At 46.2% G+C, this 25,082-nt stretch overlaps 1 protein-coding gene across 1 annotated transcript in view; it reads right to left on the minus strand.

Moving 5' to 3' along the window:
* Positions 1–3,396: 3,396 nt before the first annotated feature.
* Positions 3,397–25,082, minus strand: part of ATPsynE (ATP synthase, subunit E) — a 43,723-nt gene continuing 22,037 nt past the window's right edge. Inside the window, exons 2-3 of the mRNA XM_069326935.1 lie at positions 18,284–18,440; positions 3,397–3,583 (exon numbers count right to left, since the gene is read on the minus strand). Coding sequence (XP_069183036.1) covers positions 3,528–3,583; positions 18,284–18,440 — 213 coding nt within the window. The 3' untranslated portion in view covers positions 3,397–3,527. The remainder of the gene's footprint in view (positions 3,584–18,283; positions 18,441–25,082) is intronic.

Raw genomic sequence — 25,082 nt, forward strand, 5'->3', positions numbered from 1 at the left:
CCAAAGAGAATGACGACAATTGAAGTCACCCAGCAGGAGCACAGGCTCCGGCAAGGAGTCTAGGTGGTGTTTCAAATCAGGAAGAGAGAGCGGGACACTCGGGGGGAGATAAATGGAACAAACTGTGTACCATTTCCCCACAAAGATACGAGCAGCAGAACAATGGAGAGGCAAAGGAAAAAGTAAAGGAACAAAGGGAACATCAGCCCGAATCAAGAGAGCAGAAGAATTAGAAGCCCCAGCAATGGCTGGGGGGGGGGGGAGAGAAAGGAATAGCCACGAAAACGACCAGGACGAGCACCAAGCATTGGCTCCTGGAGACAGACACAAAGGGGCGAAAACCGCGAAACCAGAAGTTGGAGTTCGAGGAAATTGGCGTAATAACCTCGAACGTTCCATTGAAGAATGGACAACGACGAGAAGAGAAAGGACAAAAACAGAGAACAAGGAAGAAACAAAGGCGAAAGAGCAACAGAGCACGTTAAAGAATATCAGGGGCAGCAAAGTCAGGGTTAGGGGGCATGGGTAAACTGAGCAAAGACGGAGGGAAGGAAACGGGAGAACAGATCAGAGGTGGGCGGGCAGGGTCCAGAGGAGGAGGAGGAGGAGGAGGAGGAGGAGGAGGAAGAGGAGGAGACAACGGAGAGGATCCGTCAAGGACAGCAGCAGGAGGAGGGGGAGTAGAAAGAGGGGAGCGCACCCCAGCAAGAGCAGCAACCGAAAGGGAAGCAGGGTCCAAAGAAACCTCCATAGCAGGAACAGGGGGCGCAAGCACTGAAACGGGAGGGGAAGGAGCAACAGAGCCAGGAGGAGGAGCTGAGGAAGAAAGCGAAGCCTTCTTACCCGCCGGGGAAGAGGAAGGAGAGGAGCCAGGCTTACGCTTCTGACTGAAAGAGACCGGTGTCCCAGCAACTACGTACCGGGCAACGGATTCCAGTGTCTCAACCGGAGAAGCCGAACGAGAGCACACACGACGGCCGGTAGGAGAGCGATGGACATCCGCCCGCACCGACAGGCGGTGGGGAGAGCTGATAGATGGAGGAAGAGGATGGGAAGGAGGACCGGAGGGGGACGAGGAAGAAGACACAGAAGACACGACAGACCGGGTAGAAGGAAGGGGAACCCCAGACAGAGGACCAGGAGGAGGATCCTTCGGGAGAGAACCCGAAGGAACAGAGGAGGGGGCAGTGGGCGCATCAGGGTCCAAGGCCCGGAAACGGTTGTGAGTCTGAGGAAGGCGGGAAGGACGAGGAGAGGAAGAGCGCAACACGCGAGCATAAGAGATATTAGCATAAGGCGGGAGCCGGCGAACCTGGCGCCTCGCCTCAGGAAAAGATAAACGCTCCCGGTGCTTCAGGTTGAGGACGGCTGCCTCAAGCTTGTAATGGACACACGCACGGGAGAAGGTAGGATGGGCCTCACCGCAGTTGAGGCAACGAGCCTGGGGAGAAGTGCACTCCGACTTAGAGTGACCTTCGCCACCACACAAAGGACAGAGAGAGACAGTCCCGGAGCAGCGGAGGGCACCATGCCCAAACCTCCAGCACTTGTTGCAGAGCCGAGGAGAAGGAATGTACTCCTGGACAGAGCACCTGGCACCAGCAAGAATGACAGAGGGTGGAAGGGTCCTGCCATCAAAGGTAATCTTCACAACCCGGAGGGGTTGACGGCGACTACCACGAGGGGGACGAGTAAACGTGTCCACCTGGAGAATAGAATGGCTCTGGGCAGCGAGGATATGTCGAATATCGTCGTGGCAGTCGCGCAGGTCCCGAACACCGGTTGCAACATGGGGCGGGAGCAAAATAGTGCCAACACTGGCATTCAACTGAGCGTTTTTCGAGACCCGAACGGGGGTCTCGCCAAGGCAGGACAAGGCAGCCAAGCGGGAAGCAGCATCCTGAGAAGGAGCAGCAACGACACGTGTACCGAGACGAGTGGGGTTGAAAGTAATGGAGGCATCCACGGAATCAATGAGATGTCGATGAAGGGAGAAATCGTCAGGAGGCGCAGAATCAAGAGGGAGGAGATCAAAATATTTGGCCCACGAAGCGGGACCAAACAAGGCTTGATAGGTAGCAGAACTGGAAGGAATCGAGCGAGGGCGGCCGTGACGAGGACGGCGGTGAGAACCCCCAGAGAGAGAGGGGTTAAAAGGCGCAGTAGTTACAACTAGAGAAGGAGCCGCGCCAGGGGACGAGGTAGTCACCACTGGGGGCTTGGGGCTCGACCCAACCACAGAGGAGGGAAGGGAGCCAGGGGAAGGAGTCAGAGAGGCCAAAGGAGGAGCAAGGTCGGGGCCCAATGCAGCGGAGGCTACAGAGCCCGGTCTTCCAATACGGACCGACTCGGGGGCTTGGTCGCCCACCCCACGAGCCTGAGAAGGGAAGCCAGAAGCAGCCGAAACAGGGGTTTTCATCGTGACGAAAAGAAAAATTCACTCACGAATGTGCCCCCACACCCACCATGGAGCCACAATTAGAGGCAGGACACCCAACAAGAAGCTATCGCCGATCTTGTCGGGGCCTCCTAGGGGTGCGTCGTGAGTATACGCCCCACAAACGCCACCTTAAGAAACCGACAGTCCGTCGAGATCGGGTTCAGTGACGAAGTGGGGATTGACAATAAAAGGTTCCCCTCGCTCTCGACGTCGGGTACTGCAGTTCTACGGGTGCATGAGTATGCCTCCTCAAGCACCCGGGCGTCAAAATAGAAGAAGTCCATGGAAGAACCAGAACGAGCAAAAGGTCGGCAGGAAACGGCAAGCAGATAGGAGAAGAGGGGGGAGAAAAACGAAACAATGAAAAGGAAAAGGTGCCCAGCAGAATTGGAGAGGACGGCAGCAGGAGCACAAGGCTAGAAAAGGACAGAGGACTGTCCGAAGGAGCATCACACTCCGGCAGCCGCCCACGAAGCCCCCACACGGCGACAACGAGCTGAGCGGGGAGGGGGTATGGACAAAAAGATGCAATCTAGGATGAAAACAGCATTCTCGTTCTCTCCTTAGTGGCATGTGACTCATGTATTTCTAGTGCACCTGTACCTACGTCATCAAGGAACTAATTTAATTTTGCATTAGCTAGCTGTTTTTCCCAGCATATTTCTAAGAGGACTATTTTTTCCAGAAAATGTTTTACCTCGTGCAATTTTTTTTTTTTAATTTTGCATCATTTAAATGTATGGAGTATAGCATATTACTAATACTAATTAAAAAAATAAACTTAATATTCAACAAAAATCTGCTACAAAATAACAAGCAACTTTGTACAGTATAGTGCTATTTGTTTTATGGTAAAAATTTAGCACTGATGATGCTGTACTTTTTGTTCTTTGATTTTAAGCTAACCCCCAACATGTCTACCAGCTCCTTTAAAGGAAAAAGAAAACTTACAAACATTAGGGATTCTAATTTATTTATTAAAGATACGTACTTTATACATTACTTGCCACTACATTATAGTTCTATAGTTTCAGTTACACTTAAAAGGCAAAGAAATCTGCTGAGTGAAGATACACACACACACACTTTAAAAGTTTGCTGGAACTTGGACACCTGCCTGCTCCGCCAAGTAGATCATTTCATCTGATGAATATACAAAAAAATAGCCATTAGAATGTCATTAAATCTACATGTGTACAGAAAAAAAAACATAACTGACAAAATTCATGCCTAACAGCAGCAGCAGCATTAATGCAACTGGTTTTGTTAAATAAGGTACATAACTCATTATAATTATAAAAAAAAAAAAATAAATTGCTCTGCTGGATAAACCTAAGGGTCACTTTGAAATTACCCAAACCTCTTATGATCCTGATTCTTGGATCAGTATCCTGATCTTTGCATTCATGAAGAACATATTTTACTGTGACATTTTCACAACATCTGGAAAACACTAAATTCTCTACACAAATACAGTACAATATTTGTGTCATTATACATGGTTAACCCCCTGTACTGCGCACCTATTTCATATGACAATTTCATGGTGTAGTTAATGAATTATTAACTGAAAATTTAAAAAACTGAAAATGTCAATATTGCCAAACTCAACTATTTTCGTTTCAAATCACTGAGTAAAAAAAAAAAAAAAAAAAGCTAGCAATATTTTAATTAAAAAACTGTTGCACTGTCCATCAGCACCTAAAGCGTTATGCATAGTGTAGTGGTTACTAAAACAGTGACAGGGTAATCTGGAGTCACAGCTAGATAAGAGACGTTCCCCAATTATAGGATTTATGGCTTAATTAAGTGCTGCAAAACAATCATATGTACAGTACACCCAAACCCCCATGGAATGGATGTACATGTGATGGGAGCCGATGACAATACCATCGGTTCTTCCATGCCTGAAACTTCCTTCAACTTCCTTCAAGATTTTTTTTTTATTAAATATTGTCATTCTCAAAGGCCCCTCTCACACTTAGTAGAAAGCCAGATTTGTGTTCTGGCACCCAGTAGGTCAGTTTAAGTTCAAGAGGCCTGCCACAATACTTGGGCACAGTGGTAACAGCAAGTATGCAGCAGGCACCTACAGTGTGAGAGGAAAGGCAGGGGGGACTTTCTCAACAATTAACCATCACATCATCTGATAACCATCACAATCATCTCAAGATGACCTCAAGATCACACTTTTGCCCACTGCTTTACTATACTCGGTACTTTTATTTATATATATATATATATATATATATATATATATATATATATATATATATATATATATATATATATATACACATTAGTATATTTTGGTAGCAGTCTTTCCTGTAGACATATTATTATTATACTCTGTAGGGTAAGGCAGGTCCTAGTCAATAACGGCTTCTCCAATGGTTTCGTCGAAGACATCATAAGAAGGAAAGTGAAAAGCCATGCAACCTCTGAAGAGACAACTAACAACACCTATACCCCCTATTAGACTATTTTACAGGAACTTCTTTTCCACAGCTCATAAAACGGAGGAAAGGGTCCTGAAAGATATTGTTAATAGAAACGTTATCCCTACAGACAAAAATCAGAGGATACAACTGACGATTTACTATAAAACCAGAAAGACGGCCAGCCTACTCATGAGAAACTCTCCAGACACAAAACAGAACGCTTTAAAAGAGACTAACGTCATCTATGCCTTCAAATGCCCACTTGGGGACTGTAAGCTCCAAAAAACCCAGTATATAGGCAAGACAACAACATCTCTTTCTAGGCGTTTAACGATGCATAAGCAACAGGGCTCCATTAAGGAACATATAATCTCTTCCCACAACCAAACCATCGCCAGAGAAATCCTAGTAAACAACACAGAAATCATCGATAGATACAGCGATAGCAGGCGGCTTGACGTTTGCGAGGCACTACACATCAAGAAGTCAACACCAGCAATCAACAGCCAATTATTGCACAACTATATTCTACCCACCTCAAGACTCCGCTCCAATATAGAAGCATCAAGAAATATGGACCAATAGGCTTTCTACAAACACTTCTATTCAATATCCATTGTTTCGTGTTCTGTCTTGTGTTGATGAAATTAATACCCTATTAATACTCTTGTTCTGTCTTGTGTTGATGAAATTAATACCCTATTAATACCACATTTTGTTCTGTCTTGTGTTAATGCCACATCACCCCTTCCACCTCACTCAAATGTAGATATCAAATCGGAGATACGTAAGTTCTATTCAGTTGTGTATTTGTGAACTAAAGTCTTTGAAAATGTAATAAGTTTTACGAAACGCGCCCGTGTCGCGTCAGACTAGAAATAAAAATGAATTTTGGAGAATTGATTTTTGATTTACCTCCAACAGTGAAGCGTAATGTACGAAAGATTGAGAAAATTCGTGTTAGAATTATTAATCTTACTTTTTCGGTCATATTTAATATATATATATATATATATATATATATATATATATATATATATATATATATATATATATATATATATATATATATATATATATATATGTCGTACCTAGTAGCCAGAACTCACTTCTCAGCCTACTATGCAAGGCCCAATTTGCCTAATAAGCCAAGTTTTCATGAATTAATGGTTTTTCGACTACCTAACCTAACCTAACTTTTTCCGCTACCTAACCTAACCTAACCTATAAAGATAGGTTAGGTTAGGTTAGGTAGGGTTGGTTAGGTTTGGTCATATATCTACGTTAATTTAAACTCCAATAAAAAAAAATTGACCTCATACATAATGAAATGGTTAGATTTATCATTTCATAAGAAAAAAATTAGAGAAAATATATTAATTCAGGAAAACTTGGCTTATTAGGCAAATCGGGCCTTGCATAGTAGGCCGATAAGTGCGTTCTGGCTATTAGGTACGACATTATATATATATATATATATATATATATATATATATATATATATATATATATATATATATATAAAGCCAGCCAATTGAAAATGGTAATTAAAAGGCAAGTACTGTATGGGCACATGCAATTTTACTTGATAGTAGAATTAACCCACTTTTATCTATTATATTACTCTTCATATCTTGTAAATCATTTAAGCACAAATCATAATTCACCAGCATGCTCTTCCACATACTGTAATTCCTTCCACTTGATATTTAAATTTAACCTCCTTGCCCTGCCTCTTTTAATACCAACAGTTCATTTAACCCTTAACCACCGTGCTGCGCAGAGTTTATTGGGAAATTCCCCCCATGCGCATAATATAAAGTGTTCCCCCAAAATTATTTTTTCTTTGTAAAATGATAAATTCCCTTCCCCAAATATGTCTATGTAAAAATAAATACCAAATTCCACTTACTTTGGCTGTGGGGACGTGGACAAGGTGCGCTGTGATGTCATCAGGGGCTGGTCGCCCGTGTGTGACACGCCCAGACACACACACTGTATTACACACTCAGTACTTCGGAAGTGAGTAATAATCAACGCAGTAGTCCATGGTACACAGCGCGACTTCGCTCTCGTTGCACCAGGTACAGATAGATTTTCCACTTCCTGTTTCTTCGTTCAGTGTGCTTGCAAATAACGCACTCACGTACGCCCTTGGCATTAGTACCTGTAAGTCGTATGTAGCCAAGCTTGTAAAACATAAGGTAGTCTTGAAAAGATTACAGGAAAAGATCAATTTGTATGGTAGTCGTGAAAAGATCGTTTTGTAAGGTCCCACACAAGAAAAGATTCAGCCAGCCTCAAAGAGTGTATCAGTCTGGAAGAGATTCAGCTATTCTTGAAAATATCTATGGAAAACATCACCATGGAAGCCGCTAGCACTGTTCATCTATGCTACTTGTATCAGATGCATCATTATCACTGAACGCAGAAAACGATTCATCTATGTATCGTCTAAATAAATTGGAGGTGGGCAATTGTGGCGCTCAGCGCTACAACTGGATATGCTCGCTGTATCACTTACATCCGACCTTTGTGTTAGGTCCTTATTGCACCTAGCTTCACCAATATTATGACCCTTAAGTTCTTCAAACAATTAAGGTTTGAATTTCACCGACAGAGTGCGATCTTTCAACACCGCATCGGACAGATGTTTGGGAGCCAGAGGCCGCATGCACCACCCATGGTTGCTCACTCAGTACTAACCCAGCCAGCAGCCCTAGGGCATTCTGGGAATTTTTTCCAAGATGGCTGCCTCTCACTGGAGGCCCTAAGAGTCCATTTTGTACACAACCAACCTCGCACACATTGGGAATGGGTAGGAAAAAATAAGTTTTCTCGGTTGGAGCAATTTCCCACCGACCTAGAATACTCGGTTGGCGCAGTTAAGTGGTTAAATGACGCAGCCTTAGGAGTCAAGAAGCAAAAAATATTCAAATTATGTAAAAATTACTTAATGCTACACAAATCTCTAACTTATTGGCTCCAGGGTTGTGAAACTTCGTAAAAATATTTTCAGAAATTTATTTTATACAATTTTTTAAAAACATTTTGTTGATACGGAGAACAGCTCCTATTAACTGGAACCGAGGGATAATGTAGTAATAAAGAGATGCCAACACTCCAACCTGTCCAACACTCAAAAGAAGAATAGTAGTAAGAAGTGTCCACAAAGTGGATATGCAGTTGGTGCCTTTATAGCATTGCTAAGTAATACATAATAACACAAATAATAATGAATAAGTATGTTATTATGCTCTATTTTGTTATATATCATAAATACATTGCCCAATGTTAATATCAGTTACTTTCATCAATGTCCAAAAATTATTTGGGGGGGGGGGTTATATTTTTGTATACTTTATTATCTGATTTTATTGTAAACTTTACATCCTGGAGAGTGCATACCCAGTCCCTAACTATGTGAAGATAGAATGAAATTGATTAACAAATAAATCAGTCACAACTCATAGAACTTGGCATTTGAATTTTTGGGGGGCGATTTTTTCAGATTTCAAACTATTTTCTTTGTCTCTTTAGGTTGTTTTGATAATTAGGGACCAGATTAGGGTTTCTTCCCTTATATAAAGTATACTATAATGATTTAGGGGATAAATTTATCTCTATTTTGTTTTTTGTTTTTTTTCTTGACTTCATTTCGACACATATTGACCTAAAACTTTCACATATTTCAGTATGAATTCCAAGCAATGTTTATTAAAAACATATAGGTAAATTAATGATTTAGAACTACCTTTATTCATTATCGGTAACTTCAATTATCTCTAAAATTAGTTTCAAATTTGAGTGGCTTCTAAAATTCCAGCTTCTGACCATTTCTCACCATTTTGACATACTGTATTGTGTGCTCAGCTGTCTGTTCTACAAATCCTTGAGAACGGATTTTTCATAAACCCTAAACTTTTGGAGTTATATAATTTATGTCTAAATTTGCAGCTTATTTCAAATGCCATATTGAATTTTTTTTTTACAGTAATCTATACTGAAAACCTATACAGTATTATAATTTGATAAAAATGAAGATCATATGCTATTCTGAGAGCATAACACCACCAAATGAACAATTGGTGATAGTTTATATATTTTAATGTGATTTGAAAATCTGAAGTTTTCAATTATCCAATTTTAAAATCATTTTTTATTTCCTTTTCTGGGGGGAGCCCCGTCGGCTCCCCGGAGCTATCCCAGGCTGATATGCTAATGTCAGACTTTGGCATCAGTCATGTGTATGGAGTTCTTAGGCCTACCGGGGACCACGGCCAGAACCGGGCCCCCTCAGAGAGGCAAGGGGAGCAATGGCCTATAGAAGCCCCCGTGTAGTTGGAAGCATTCTATGTCTGCCATCGACCGGAACAGGCACCCAGAAAGGTAAGCGCCCCAAAACAAACCCCTATTCTGGTTAAAATTGCTACCTAATACCGAACTAGTGGATAGAACTCCCCAACCGAAAACAAGCAAATTAGTGTGACGTCACACACTGCTGCGCCGCTGTCTGCGCAGCTCCCCCCTCCCCGGGAGGGGGAAGGGGGAGCCCCAGACCCCCCGCGCCGGCTACCCACACCTCAGTTCTTGAGGCTGATGCTATAGGCGATGGTCGTGTGCTCTGGCTCCGGTGTCGCTACTGCACTGTGCTTTGAGTGTGGTGTTAGTTTTGTGGGTGCGAGAGCCAGGAGTTATCTTCAGTACTCGGGCTGCATGCGCCTAGGGCTGCCTTCCCTAGGTGCCCTGTAAGTACTGCCCTTGGGGCTTGGGGCCACCTTCCACAGGCTCCTCGGGGTCTGCCTCTGCTGGTCCGTTTTACCTTTCGGTTTTTCGGCCGCCTGTTGGGCTCTTGGGTGTTCTGTTCTCCCTTGTTACCGGCAGGTAAGAGGCAGTTTGCACTGGTAGGGGCGCAGGGTGCTGCTCAGCTTGTAATTCCCGACATCGCGGCCGGCTCTGTTCCTTGGGGTTCGCTGTCCTCTTGCGGGGTTTTGTTTTTCTTTTTGTTTTTGCCTGGTGGGGGGTTCTGTCATTTTATTCAGTTTGTTTTTGCCCTTCCACTGTTCTCCTCGGTGGCGCCCCCTGCTAGGTCCCCGTGAGTGTACACGTCCCTGGGGTTCAGCTTTAGAAGTTTGCTTGGTAGTTTTGGGCGCCGGTTTGCAGCACCCTGCCTGGGACTACCTGAGCGCGAGTCCTCTTAAAGTAAACGCTCAGGACCCTGGGAATCCCCTAGGGGGCGCGTGGGTCCGATGGATGTGACCCCGGGGTCCCCACTCGCTGTGTGCGAGTTTGAGGGTTGCTCGGTCCCCTTGTCTCAGGGTGACCCTCATTGTTTTTGCCTCTGCCACGCTGCCTGTTGGGTCGGCGATACTTTCGACCCTGAGTCCTGTGAGTGTTGCTGCTTGCTTGTGACTCAATTTACCCAATCCTCTGATGATTCTATTCGGGTACAGGCGGCTCGTGCGTTGCAGTCTAGGTTTCGTCTGTTGCAACGCGCTCGGTTGGTTGCTTCCCCGGATGCCCCGGGGCTGCCCCGCTTTGCTTTTCGAGACCCGGACTTGGGGGTGGGGGTCGCTTCGATCCTGGTTCAGTCCGCACCTCCTCGTCCTTCCCCTTCTGTTCGTTCTGGTCCCCCGCCCCTGCTTCCGGCCCCGAAGCGTCTGAGGGTTTCGGGGTCGGAGCAGGGGTTACTTGATCTCGAGACTCGGGCAGCTTCGGGGGTTGCCCCTTCCGGGGGGGCGGCAGAGGCATTCGAGTCTTGTCTCCCGGCCGAAGCTTCAGGGTCTGACCAGTGGGCCCCCCTTCCTCCAGCTTTTCCGGCTGCTCCGTCCTTGTCTTGTGGGATCGGGGCTTGGGGAGAGGACTCGGCCTCGGGTCCTGTGGTGACGGACCTCGAGGCTGGGGAGGGGCTGACTTGGGGGCCTTGGGCCCCGCTGGACCCCGCCTGGGTTTTTCTTCCCACTGAGCGGGGCTTATTGTTACAAGGAGTGGGGTTTTCTTTCCCCCCCTCTGCGTACGAGTTGGATTTGGTGTCGGCCCCTCCCTGGGTACGGTTCCGTGTTCCCCCGGGTACGTCGGTTCCGTCCTTCCGGAGGTTTTCGGCTTATCGCATCCAACCTGGTGTGGTGCGAGCGGCCTTTGCAGCTTACCTCCTGCGTGACCCGGATTATGCCTCGGAAATGGATCCGTCCACGTTCAGGTTTGGGACTTCGTTCCCTTTCTGGCTCCGTTACGAGGTTCCGGAGTCATCCTGGCTAGCAGACTGCCCCTTGTTTGGTCTGGATTCCTGGCATTCCTTCTGTCGTTCCCGCACGCTGGAGTGGCGGGAAGCTTCCACGGTGCTTCAGGTTTTCCTGGGGGGTGAACTTGAGTACCTGAATGAGTGCTTGTTTGCCCCTGCCCTTCCCCGCGATGTGGGCGTTATTCAGCTCCATGTGCAGGTTCCCTCCCTTTCGGCGGCGCTCGTGGCGGAGGACTTGCGCGCTCGGGGCCTTTTGTGTTCGGCCTTGCGGTTCTTTTCCCTCCTGGAGCTGTCTTCGGATTGGCTCGTGGAGGATGTGGGGACGCTTGGGTCCGTCCCGGGGTCCGGCACCTTGTCCTCGGCTGCGCGTTCGTCGGCTGCCTTGTTGAAGCTGTTCACGCCGATTTTGCAGGATGCAGTTTCCCTGTTCTATGCTTCCCGTCTCGCGTGTCGGCAGGCGGTGCTGGGTTCCTCCGTGGAATCTGCTTGGGCTCTGGCTCTTAGGCGTTCTTCACCTTTTTGTCCTCTCCTGTTTGGGGAGTCGGCCGTGGCGCAGTTTATTCAGGCTGCGTCGGCGGCTTGTCGTCCGATGTCGGACTTGTTGGTTTTTCGGGGGTCCCGGGGTGGGTCTTCCCGGAAAGGTCGTGCCAGGGCTCGGGGTTCCTCTCGTCGTGGTAGGCCTCTGGTGTCAGGTTTGGGGTTGGCTCCTCCTGCGGACCCTCCCTCGTCTGGTCGGCGCGGTGTTCGCGCTGTGCGGGGTTCTGGGTCTCGTAAGGGTCGCCGGCCCTTTCGCGGTTTGCCCCTTTGACGGGGCGATGGGGGGGCGGCTTGCGCTGTTCGCCCGCGCCTGGTCCCACGATTCGTGGGCCTTTCGGGTCGTGTCTCGCGGCCTGCGGTGGCGTTGGGTGGCCCCTCCCCCCTTTGGGGGGTCGGGGCTGGCGGGGCAGGCTTCTTCCCCTGCGCTCTGTCGAGTCGTCTTTGAGTGGGTACGCTTGGGCGTCGTCGAAACGACGTCGTCCCTCAGATGGGTTTCCCGTCTGTTTCCGGTTCCGAAACGGGACTGCGCGGACCTGCGGTTCATTCTGGACTTGTCCCGTCTGAACCCCTGGGTTCATTGCCCCTCCTTTCGGATGACTACGCTGTCTCAGGTTCGGCTCCTCTTGGAGCCGGGTGCTTGGATGGTGTCCCTGGACCTCCGGGACGCTTATTGGCATGTCCCGATTCATCCGCGGTTCAGGGACTGGCTCGGTTTTGTAGTGGGGCGTCTGAGTTACCGCTTTCGTTGTCTCCCGTTCGGGTTGAACCTGGCACCTCGCGTGTTCACACGCCTTACACGGGTTGTGGTGGCTCGTTTGCGTCTCCTAGGTGTTCGGGTGTTGGCCTACCTCGACGACTGGCTGGTTTGGGCTCCCAGCCAGTCCGCTTGCTTGCTAGCCAGGGATTTGGTTCTTTCCCAGCTCGCCGGGTTCGGGTTCTTGGTGAACTGGAGGAAGTCCCATCTGGTTCCCTCTCAGGTTCGGACTTGGCTGGGTCTCGTGTGGGACTCTCGGACCGCCTCCTTGTCTCTCCCTCCGGAGTCTCTCCTGCGGCTGCGGTCCCGCCTTCGTCTGTTTCTGGAGGGCCCTCGGGTCACCCGGCGGTTGCTCGAGGGGCTGTGCGGGAGCCTGAACTTCGCGATGGTGGTCTACCCGCCGGGTCGGGTTTGGCTTCGACGGCTGTTCTGGTTCCTTCGGGGTTCCCCCTTCCGCCTCTCTCGCGATCGCAGAGTTCGACCCCCGGGGGACTTGCGTCGGTTGCTGCGTCACCGGCTTCCTCTTCGGGTTTTTCGGGGTTCAGTGCCTTGGCGCCTACCCGAGCCCTCGCTCGATGTGTACACGGATGCGTCGTCTCTCGGCTGGGGTTTTGTGACCAGTGCTCACCAGGCCGGCCAGGGGCGTTGGGATCCGTCCTTCCGTCGAGCTCACAGTACGGTGCGGGAGTTCGCGGCAGTGTGGTTTGCTCTGGGGAGGATTCGGGTGGCCCGCGGATCGACGATTCGGCTCCATTCGGACTGCTCTCCGGTGGTTCATTGCCTGAACCGCGGGGGTTCGATGCGGTCCTTGTCTCTTTGGGGTTGGTCGCTTCGGGTGACTCGTCTGCTGAGTTCTCGGGGTTTGGCTCTCCTGGCGGTTCACGTACGGGGCGTGTCCAACGTCTTGGCCGACGCCCTGTCTCGCTTCGTTCCCCTCTCCACGGAGTGGACGGTCGACGACGAGTCCTTCCGTTGGCTTTGCCAGACGTTCGGGCGCCCCGAGGTGGACCTCTTCGCGTCGGCGTGGTCGCGGCGTCTTCCCGTTTATGCGGCGCCCTTCCCCGATTGCGAGGCCGTCGGGGTCGATGCCTTTCGGCTCGACTGGTCGAGGTGGGGGTTCCTGTACCTCTTTCCCCCAGTTCGGCTGTTGCTCCAGGTCCTGACTCGCTTAGAGACTTACCAGGGGAGAGTTGTCCTTCTGGCCCCTTGGTGGCCGGCCCAGCCTTGGTTTCAGGCGCTGGTTGCTCGGTGTCCGAACCCGAGGGTTTTCCCGCGGCTCCGCCTCTTTCAGCAGATCGGGCCGGTGCGTCACGTAGCTGGTTCGATCTTCTCCTCGAGTCTTCGCGTATGGTTTTTTTGACTCGAGTCTATCATCATCTCTATGGTGATCAGGTGGCCTCCTTGTTGGTGTCCCACCTGAGGGCTTCTTCTCGGCGGCAGTATGAAGTTTCCTGGCGGTCCTTCCGTTTCTTTTTGCGTCTTCGTCGTGTTAGCTCCTTGTCTGTTCGGGTGGTCTTGTCCTTCCTCTCGTGGTTGTTTCAGGACCGTCATCTTATGCCTAACACTGTCGCTTCGTATCGTGCGGCGCTGGCGGAGCCGCTTCAGCTTGCTTTCGGTATCGATGTTACGTCTGCGCCGTTTCGCAAGCTGTCTCGTGCATTGTTTCACCTCCGGCCTGCTCATGCGTCGCCTGAGCCGTCCTGGTCTTTGGACAGAGTGCTCGCTTTCCTTTCATCTCCTCGTTTCGTTGTGGCCCCTTCGGTCCAGGATTGTTTTTCCAAGGCACTTTTCTTGTTGGCTTTGGCCTCTGGGGGTCGGGTAGGGGAGCTTCATGCTCTCCTCCGGCGCAGGGGTTTCTGCTCTTTTGGTCGTGGTGATAGTTTTGTTCGTTTGCAGCCGTCTCCTTCTTTTCTGGCAAAGAATGAGACTGCTGCGTTCCGGAGGGGTCCATGGGTGGTTGATGCTTGGTTGGTCAGGCCGGGGGTGCATCATGTTTTGTGTCCGGTTGCGGCGCTTCGCCGTTATTTGCGCGCCACTGCTTCTGTGTCCGGGGACGCGCTGTGGGTTGATCCGGTTTCCCTTCTTCCCTGTTCGCGGGTTCGGGTCTCTCAGGTCGTCCGCAGGGTTATTAGGTCTAGCCAGCCTGCGGTCTATCCCCGTGCCCATGACGTTCGTAAGTTCGCGGCTCTTGCTGCCGTCTTTGGGAATATGTCTTGGTCTGATATTCGGGCGCGGGGATTTTGGCGGTCGAACAGGGTCCTGGCTGCTCGTTACCTTGTGAATGTCCCTGGCCCTCGTCGGGCCTGTGTTGCTTTGGGTCGGCGGTTGCAGCCAGTTGTCTCGGCTTCGAGTTGAGGGGTGAGCGACGACCGCCTCCCGGGTAAGTCCCTCTTTTTCTGTCTGTGGGTAGTTAGCTCCGGGGAGCCGCCGGGGCTCCCCCCAGAAAACCAGCGTTGAATGTAATGAAACGCCATTTTCTGGGCGAGTCCCGGAGGCTCCCCGGCATCCCTCCCTCCCTCCGGTCGGCGGTTTTTCGCGTTTTTGACATCCAGCCTCAAGAACTGAGGTGTGGGTAGCCGGCGCGGGGGGTCTGGGGCTCCCCCTTCCCCCTCCCGGGGAGGGGGGAGCTGCGCAGACAGCGGCGCGGCAGTGTGTGACGTCACACTAATTTGCTTGTTTTCGGTTGGGGAGTTCTATCCACTAGTTCGGTATTAGGTAGCAATTTTAACCAGAATAGGGGTTTGTTTTGGGGCGCTTACCTTTCTGGGTGCCTGTTCCGGTCGATGGCAGACATAGAATGCTTCCAACTACACGGGGGCTTCTATAGGCCATTGCTCCCCTTGCCTCTCTGAGGGGGCCCGGTTCTGGCCGTGGTCCCCGGTAGGCCTAAGAACTCCATACACATGACTGATGCCAAAGTCTGACATTAGCATATCAGCCTGGGATAGCTCCGGGGAGCCTCCGGGACTCACCCAGAAAATGGCGTTTCATTACATTCAACGCTGGTTTTTTTTCAAGTTAAATTTTTCAAGTTATGTTGGTGATCAAGTGACAAAGTTGGAGTAATTGCAGAGTTGATTATGCACAAAAAATTGGAAAGTGTTAGTGCACGTTTTAAAAACTGATGTTATGTCCAATCGTATATGTACAAACTCTGATTTTTTTGTACCCATTCTAAATGTGTGCGAGGTTGGTTATGTACGAAATGGACTCTTAGAACCTTCAGTGAGAGGCAGCCGTCTGGGAAACAATTCCCAAATTGCCCTAAGGCTGCTGGCTGGGTTAGTACTGAGTGAGCAACCACATGTGGTGCACGCGCCTCTGGCTCCCAAACACCTATCCGACACGGTGTTGAAAGATAGCGCTCTGTCGATAAAATTCAAACCGTATTGTTTGGAGAACGCAAGGGTCATAATATTGGTGAAGCTAGGCGCAATAAGGACCTACCTAACACAAAGGTCGGATGCAAGTGATACAGCACCTATGAGGATGATACAGCGAGCGTATCCAGTTGTAGTTCTGAGCGCCACCCTTGCTATCTCCAATTTATTTAGATGATTTGTTTTCTGCGTTCAGTGATGATGCATCTGATACAAGTAGCATAGATGAAGTGTTAGCAGATTCCATGGTGCTGTTTTCCATAGATATTTTCAAGAATAGCTGAATCTCTTCTTGACTGATAGACACTCTTTGACACTGGCTGAATCTCTTCCAGACTGACGGACACTCTTTGAGGCTGGCTGAATCTCTTCCTGTGTGGGACCTTACAAAGCGATCTTTTCACGACTACCTTACAAATTGATCTTTTCCTGTAATATTTTCAAGACTACCTTACATTTTACAAACTTAGCTACATACCACCTACAGGTACTAATGCCAAGGGTGTACGTGAGTACATTGTTTGCAAGCACACAGAACGAAGAAACAAAGTGAAAATCTATCTGTACCTGTTGCAACGAGAGCGAAGTCGCGCTGTGTACCATGGACTACTTCATTGATTATTACTCACTTCCGAAGTACTGAGTAATTACCTAAGTGAAGTTACAGGATCAGAGCTACGCTCGTGGTGTCCCGTCTACCTAGCACTCTGTCATATAACACTTTGAAGCTACTGATGGTTTTGGCCTCTACCACCTTCTCACCTAACTTCTTCCAACCGTCTACCACTGTTTACAAAAATGAATTTTCTTATATATCTCCGGCAGCTTTGTTTTGTTAGTTTAAATCTATGACCTCTTGTTCTTGAAGTTCCAGGTCTTGGGAATTCTTCCCTATCAATTTTATCAATTCCTGTTACTATTTTGTAAGTAGTGATCATATCGCCTCTGTTTTTTCTATCTTCTAGTTTTTGCATATTTAATGCCTCTAACCTCTCCTCGTAGCTCTTGTCCTTCAGTTCTGGGAGCCACTTGGTAGCATGTCTTTGCACCCTTTCCAGTTTATGTGCTGCTTAAGATATGGGCACCATACAACCGCTGCATATTCCAGCTTTGGTCTAACAAAAGTTGTGAACAATTTTTTTTAGTATTTCGCCATCCATGTATTTAAAAGCAATTCTGAAGTAGAAAGTGTAGTATAGGCTCCTCGCACAATGTTCTTAATATGGTTCTCAGGTGACAGTTTTCTATCTAGAACCATGCCTAGATCCCTTTCTTTGTCAGAATTCTTTAAAGATTTCTCACATAATTTATAGGTTGTGTGGGGTTTATGTTCTCCTATTCCACATTCCATAACATGGCATTTATTCACAATAAATTCCATTTGCCAAGTGGTGCTCCATATACTTATTTTGTCCAGGTCTTCTTGAAGGGCATGACAATCTTCTATGTTTCTTATCTTCCCTATTACCTTGCATCATCAGCAAACATGTTCATATAATTCAGTATTCCATCTGGTAGATGGTTTTGTAGACAATGAACATTACCAGTGCAAGAACTGAACCCTGTGGTAATCCACTTTTGAAATTCATCCAATCCGATACATTGCCTCTGATTACGGCCCTCATTTTTCTATCAGTTAGGAAATTTTTCATCCATGCTAGAAGCTTACCTGTCACCCCTCCAATATGTTCCAGTTTCCAGAACAACCTCTTATGTGGAACTCTGTCAAAAGCCTTTTTTAGGTCCAGATATATGCAGTCAACCCAACCATCTCACTCCTGTAAAATCTCTGTGGCTCGATCATAGAAACTGAGTAAATTCGTTACACAGGATCTTCCAGATCGAAAACCATACTGTCTGTCTGATATTATATTGTTTTTCTCCAGGCGTTCTACCCATTTAGTTTTAATTATTTTTTCCAATATTTTGACTATTACACTTGTCAATGATTGTGTAATACAGTTTGCTACTGTGTAAATAGAGTGTGAAACTGTACTTTTAGTAAATTTTTAACAAGTTATATTGCAGCAATAAACATTTATTGTACACATTACTGACACATGTATCACAGTTCCATGGAACATTATGAACGTTCTACTGTATACATATTGTAAAGGACACAAATATGCATCATATACGATAAAAAAATAAATATAACCGCATTGGAAATACATAGAACAAATAATTGAAAACACATTTGTGGCAACACCCAATGCTTGAACGGCCCGCGAGACGGTGTCTTTGCGTGTCACACACGGGCAACCAGCCCCTGATGACGTCACAGCGCACCTTGTCCACGTCCTCACAGCCAAAGTAAGTGGAATTTGGTATTTATTTTTACATAGACATGTTCAGGGAAGGGAATTTATCATTTTACGAAGAAAAAATAATTTTAGGGGAACACTTTATTTCATGCGCACAGGGGGAATTTCACAATAAACTCCGCACAGCACGGTGGTTAATGAAATGGCAAACAACAACCTTTCTTACCTCTATTAAATTTTGCCTTTTCTTCAGCAAGCTGTGCATTTCTGACAACAGCATGCTTAGCCTCTTCTTCACGTAGCAGAGTTTCCCTCGCACTTAGTGAATTATAGTGGCTCCTTCCATAAATAACACCCACAAGTAGGGCAGTCCATCGACCAAACTGCAATTGGACATTGCATTAGTTTTATTTTATTAATATTTTTATAGCTAACAACTTGTTACTCTACAACATGTTTCAAGATAAACCATAACGGAAAAATCTTCCTGTTTATTATATTCCCCTTATAGCTCTTCATGTGTGTCACCCTTTCTATCAATAATACTGTACTGGGAATAACCCCTTTCCTCTAATTTACTTCTCTCAATTATCCTTCCAGTTTTATCATACATCACCAACCTGATATCCAAGTAGAAATGTTGAGCATTGAGAAATGTTGGGCATTGAGCCCAACATAAGTTGGGCTCAATGCCAGAGCTGGGCCAAAAGAAATCAAGAACCCAAAACCTGTCAATATTACGAATGGGGCACATGTAAATATGGCAAGAACAAATGGAACTTGCAAATACAATCACCCCAGAAAGTGTAGAAATTTTCTTAGTACAAATAAATGTTCTAAAAGTTGCACATTTTTCCACCCAAACTTTATAAGAGCTCATTAAATAAGAAAGGTTTTCAACAGAGACTGACCAGCTTTTCATACAAGAATCATGTGAATTCACGTGAAGAATCACGAACAAAAGAAAACCATTATGAAAACGGCCAGAGCTCAATATACCAGGGAGATTTTTTAGCAACAGGAAGAGAATTGGATAAAAATGTCCAGACTACCACCAATTTTATCAAATGCTAAAGAGGGCACAAACACAGTGGTTTCTTTACCAGAACCCCAGATGTTAACATCAAGTAAATTATCTAGCATTTCCACAAATACGATAACATCATTGTATTTGCTAACATTCAGGATATGCAAATCAAAGTCTACTTTATACCCCGAGACAAATGCAGTGTTTGGAGCCTGTTGGGATTGAGTACTACAGATATTTGGAGGTAGCAATGTTTGGAGCAGATGCTCTTTTGTTTATGATCTTGTAAATAGTAATTCATGTACCTGATAATTGTTTTGTTGGTGGTGGTGGTGGTTGAGAATAAAACCATGTGGACGAAGATTGTTTCTCTTCAGCCTTCAACCATAACAGTGGCGACGAGGATTAAACAAAAAAAAGAAGCCATCGTAGCCCAGCTGTGGGAGCGTCCTACGCGGACTCGCAGTCCCGAGTTCCACCCACACAATATCTGGTCAATGTCATTTTTTTGTTTAATGCATCGACATGCCACTAAGTGGCTCTCAGAACTGAAGGACAAGAGCTACGAGGAGAGGTTAGAGGCATTAAATATGCAAAAACTAGAAGATAGAAGAAAAAGAGGCGATATGATCACTACGTTCAAAATAGTAACAGGAATCGATAAAATTGACAGGGAAGAATTCCTGAGACCTGGAACTTCAAGAACAAAAGGTCATAATTTAAACTAACGAAACAAAGCTGCCGGAGAAATATATGAAAATTCATTTTTGTAAATAGAGTGGTAGACGGTTGGAACAAGTTAAGTGAGGTGGTGGTGGAGGCCAAAACCGTCAGTAATTTCAAAGCATTAAATGACAAAGAGTGCTCGGGAGACGGGACACCACGAGCGTAGCTCTCATCCTGTAACTACACTTAGGTAATTACCTCAGGCAGAGAGCCTGGGTACGAGACAAGGCGTGAGGATCAAGAGAAAGCAGGGTACGTCGTGTGGACAGGTGGACGCTTCGCATGCAACAGTTGAGTTGTGCAACCACTGTGGCCATGGCTACGCCGCTCATTTCAATGGAGCCGTTAAACACTACAAAGATCTCGTTGGACCTGTTGCTCAGCCGGCTAGAAGCAAACTTTCAGTACCGGGAGATTGAGGAGGACGCCAACAAGAAAATTTCTTGTTGGCGTCCAAGTGTTTGGAAGTAAGACCTCTCTTAGTTGGTGGTACTCTTAGTTTCACTGGGTTCGGAGGTGTATAGTGTTCTCGGGAATTTGTGTGCACCTGAGCTACCACCACATCAAGACCTATGTAGACCTGATTGTCCTGCTTAAATGTAATTATGTAGTGAAACCTTCATATCACAGGAGTTTGATGGATTTCCAGAAGAGGAAAAAAAAGCAGCAGGAATCCGTATAGGATTTATATGCGGAATTGAAGGCTTTGGCTAACCACTGCAACTTCGGAGCACAGTTTGACGGCTGTGTTAGGGACCAATTGTTCAAGATACAATCGATGACTTCATGAACAGTGCTCGAGAAGATATTGAACCTGGAAGGGCTTTTGGAAGCAAGACTTCTACTCAGGAAATTATGGTCATACAGGGCCAGACCAGATGTAAACACTGTGGATACACAGTAGTAGCAAGTGCAAGTTTAATACCTATATATGCAACTTTTGTAACAAGGAGGGACACTTGCAGTGTAGGGAATGCAGGAAGAAGAGGTAGTGGTACTGTGTTCAAAGCAGTAGAGGAAGGTAAAGTCTGAAAAAGCTGCAGGTGAGGAAAGCATACTATATTCGGTGAAAAAAAAAGGTATGCTCAGTGAAGTCACAAGTGGTGAATTTTGTAATTAATGGGAAGTTAGTTCCCTTGGAACTGGACACTGGTGCTGCAGTCAACATTGTCCAGAGATTGGGCAGATACCTTGCAACTGAATGTAAAACCAGGTAAAAAATCATTAAGTGCATATGATAATGTGCCGATTAATGTCTATGGCAAGGTGTCGGCAAAAGTAGGTTATAATGGAAAAGAAATTGTCCAGGATTTTTATATAGTGGATTCACATAATCCTAGTCCTATGTGGTAAAGATCTCATGGAAAAAAGTGGGAATTTTCTTGGTGGGCCTAGATGAATTGTTGATAGTTAAAACAATTAACAGTATCGCGCTCCGTGGGCATGCACAGAGTAGCCCTGGCGGTGCGGGCGAGCACTCGGCGACACTAAATGTGTATACTCGTTTCAGTTTTCTCACTTTAATTCTCGTGCTACGTCGCTTGTTTTTATAGTGTGTTTACAAAAGAATTCTCTACAGAGATATATGCATACAAGGTCCAACAGCCAAGTTTGACTCCCCACAGCAAAGCCTAAAGTCAGCAAAAGTTACCCTTGAGCACACAAAATCAGTAAAATGTGTATACTCGTTTCAGTTTTCTTACCTTAATTCTCATGCTAAGTTGTTCGTTTTGGTATCAATGTGTTCGCAATTAAATTCCCTGCAGATGTATATGCATATTTGGTCCAAAAGCCCAGCGTGACTCCTCTTAGCAAAGCCTAAAGTTACCTGTGAACGTGAACCAATTATCACACCTGCAACCTAATGTGTATATTCATTCAGTTTGATAACATCAATTTTCGTGTTACGTCGCTCGTTTTGGTATCAAATTGTTCGCAATATAAAGGCGCGTATTTTAAAACTAGTCCCATAAAAATAAAACAATAACTGGAATTTTAACAAATATTTTAATTTTGGACGCTCATAAAATTAGTTTATATCTTTCCAGTGTTGACATAAATTTTTGTGTTACATCTTTCATTTTGGTATCAAATTGTTTGCAATGTAAAGGCGCGCATTTTAAAACTAGTCCCATAATAATAGCACAATAAATAGAACTTTAATACATTTTAAAATTGACAAAAAATATATTTATAATCTTTCAAGTGTTCTGACATCAAGTTTCGTCTTACATCTTTCATTTTGGTATCAAATCATGCGCACTCTAAAGGTGCTTCTTTTGAAACTATCCCGAAGACAATCAGATAAATTTATTTTATTCAAATATTTTTGTATTGGACGCGAGCGCTGTCCAGGGCTAGGACTCGAGAGAAAAAAGTGGACGTGAGCGATGTCCAAAGCGAGCGTTAGTGTTAAAAGTGCCAAACAATTGTTAGATAAATATTTAGTGGAGGCAGATAAGCCAATTACAGGCATACCTCAGAATAAGAGTTTAATCCGTTCCTGGAGACGCCTCGCCTTCCGAAAACTCGCATTCCGAAGTTAATTTCCCCATAAGAAATAAAGGGAAATGAATTAATCCGTTCCTGACTACCCCAAAAACCCCACATCAAACTAAATTTTTATACCTAATTTACCTAATTCATCTAAATAAACCTACAAAACTGTGTTCCAGTTATTACTTACCTTGCTGTCGAGTGCTGTAGGCGTATGGAAGATGGTGAGGAGGGGGGAGGAGGAGAGGAGTTACTGTTTGGAAGGGGAGTCCCCTTCCATAATCACATCACATAACCCCATGCCTTGTAACACTATGGATACCACTTCTCTTTCTAAATTTTTCAAACCAGCCCCTGCTTGCCTTAAACTCTTTCTTATCTGCATCACTCGTTGCAGGGGTATTCTTTAGAAGGTCTTCGTGCAACACCCTGGCTTTCTCACAAATAATGGCCTCCGAAACACTATCACCCCTCAACTCCTTGTCGTGTATCCAAATTAATAACAACTTTTCCACTTCTTCAAGTATTTGTGGTCTTTGTGCCGTTAATGTTCTTACTCCTTTTGCCACTTTAGCACCCATAATCTTATTTTTCTTCTTAAGTATAGTGCATATTGTTGATGTGGCTTTGTTGTACTGCCTACAAAGTTCAACAACACGTGTACCGTTCTCATGCTTCTGAATGATCTCTTGTTTCTCCTCTATTGTCATCCTCACATGAGCTTTCTGGCCTTTATCCTTACCACTGGCTTTCTTGGGACCCATGGTGAGATATATAATAACAAATTGTATAGACAAATCACCAAAAATCCAACAAAACACTGAAAATCCACGAGAAGAATTGATGTGGGGGTAGTCACTGAGCGCGAGACAATAATAAACTGAGGGGCAGCGGGGCGGAGGGGCGACGAACGCGCTAGGTCGGCTGTACGCGTATCAACAAACTCGCGTCCAAACTCGCCTCCCGAAGTAACCATCGCCTTCCGAGACAAATTTTTGGAGTAAATACACCTCGCCTTCCGAAAACCTCGCATACAGGGACAATCGCATTCCGAGGTACTACTGTAATAGCATGGTGGCAAAAATTCACCTGAAAAGTGGGGCTTCACCTAGTATACCACCTAGGGAGTATACCGGTAAGCATACAGTATCCGCCTCCTCAATAACCCTTAATTGGAGGGGTGGATGGTGCAAGGAGAGTGCGCGTGGTCTACAAGGTATGGGTCTCACCAAGAGCGACCTCGAGATTTGCTCCGTGAAGGCCCTGACCTGGACATATTCTATGTACAGAATATGGTCCAAGGCCACGTCGAGGGGCAGGCCTCCCTAGCCCCGGGATCACTGTGCACAGGGTGCATAAGGGTAACTATAGTCACGCTTAGGTGAACCGCAGCCAAGTCAGCTGGTAGCCAACTATCTAAGCAGTTTCGTCATCCGGAGTACCACTTCTCCTAATGGCGTCTCACAAGAGGGTGGATGACCTGGCAGAGCCCACGAGTAGATTAGGCGGCGACCGGAGGGACCCCATGCGCATACATGATAACCCTCCCGCTCCGGGGCCTAGTTAGGAGCATCCACTGTGTCTAGTTTTCCATGTATGCCGACGTCAAATCATCATCCCTGCCGATTGGGCAGCCTGCTGCTTTGGCCTTCAGCGTTTGTTTGTTCTTTTTAAATGTTAATACTGTGCACCCCTACCTATGTGTGCTGTGTCCCATATAGAAAAAACCAACCACAAAAGAATTTTCCATTAATGTTTTTGTTTATTTTCAGGTTATTATTATGTATTATTAGTATCATCTTAACTCTTGTGGGTGTGATGAGATCTGCCATATATGTTTATTTTAGTTTGTGTGTGTTAGGGTATTAGGTATGCTTAGGGGTCCGTCTCGTCATGCCCTGTGGCTGGGGGGATCGGGCTCCGAAGCTACATAAAAACCCTATACCCCCCCGAAGTGGCAAGGGGAGTTAGGGGACAAAAAATTTCAAGGGAAGAATAGTGCCATTTCATTACAAGCAATTGGTAGAATCAGTCCTGGAAAAGCATGTGGCAGAAGGCATCTTAGAGCCAATTACACATAGTGAGTGGGCAGCCCCAATTGTACCAGTGTTGAAGGCAGATCGGAAATCCTTGAGAATCTGTGCAGACTTCAATGAACTCAACAACTGCATACACTGTAAGAAGTACCCTTTACCTAAGATAGATGAGTTGTTGTCAATTGGTCTGCAAGGGGGCAATTTTTTCTAAGATTGACCTGAAAGATGCTTACTTGCAAATTCCTGTAGAGGAGAGCCAGAAATTGTTGGTGATTAATACCCACAAGGGGTTAAGTATAAAAGACTTCCTTTTGGACTCTCCTCATCTCCAGCAATTTTTCAGAGATTCATGTCCCAGTTGTTAGTAAACATTGAAGGTGTGGCTAGTTTTTTAGACGACAATATTGTATGGTGGGGAGAATGAGGAAGTGCATGATGCTAGATTAGAACAAGTTTTGAATCTTTTGCAAAAGCACAATGTGAATATTAATAAGAATAAAACAACATTGAAGACCAAGGCCATTGAATACCTGGGGTACCATATTTCAGGTAAGGGCTTTACTACTCCTCACAAAAATGTAGTGGCTATACTAGATGCCCCAGCCCCAACATGAGTTCGGGAAGTACAGTCTTTTGTTGGGATGGTTACATATTTTTGCAAGTTCATGAACTTTTCAACAAAATTAGCATCCTTGTATGAATTGTTGAAAAAAGGGGCTAGATTGAAGTGGGCAGCAAGA

Source organism: Procambarus clarkii, chromosome 19 (assembly GCF_040958095.1).
Source record: "Procambarus clarkii isolate CNS0578487 chromosome 19, FALCON_Pclarkii_2.0, whole genome shotgun sequence".
NCBI lineage: Eukaryota > Metazoa > Arthropoda > Malacostraca > Decapoda > Cambaridae > Procambarus > Procambarus clarkii.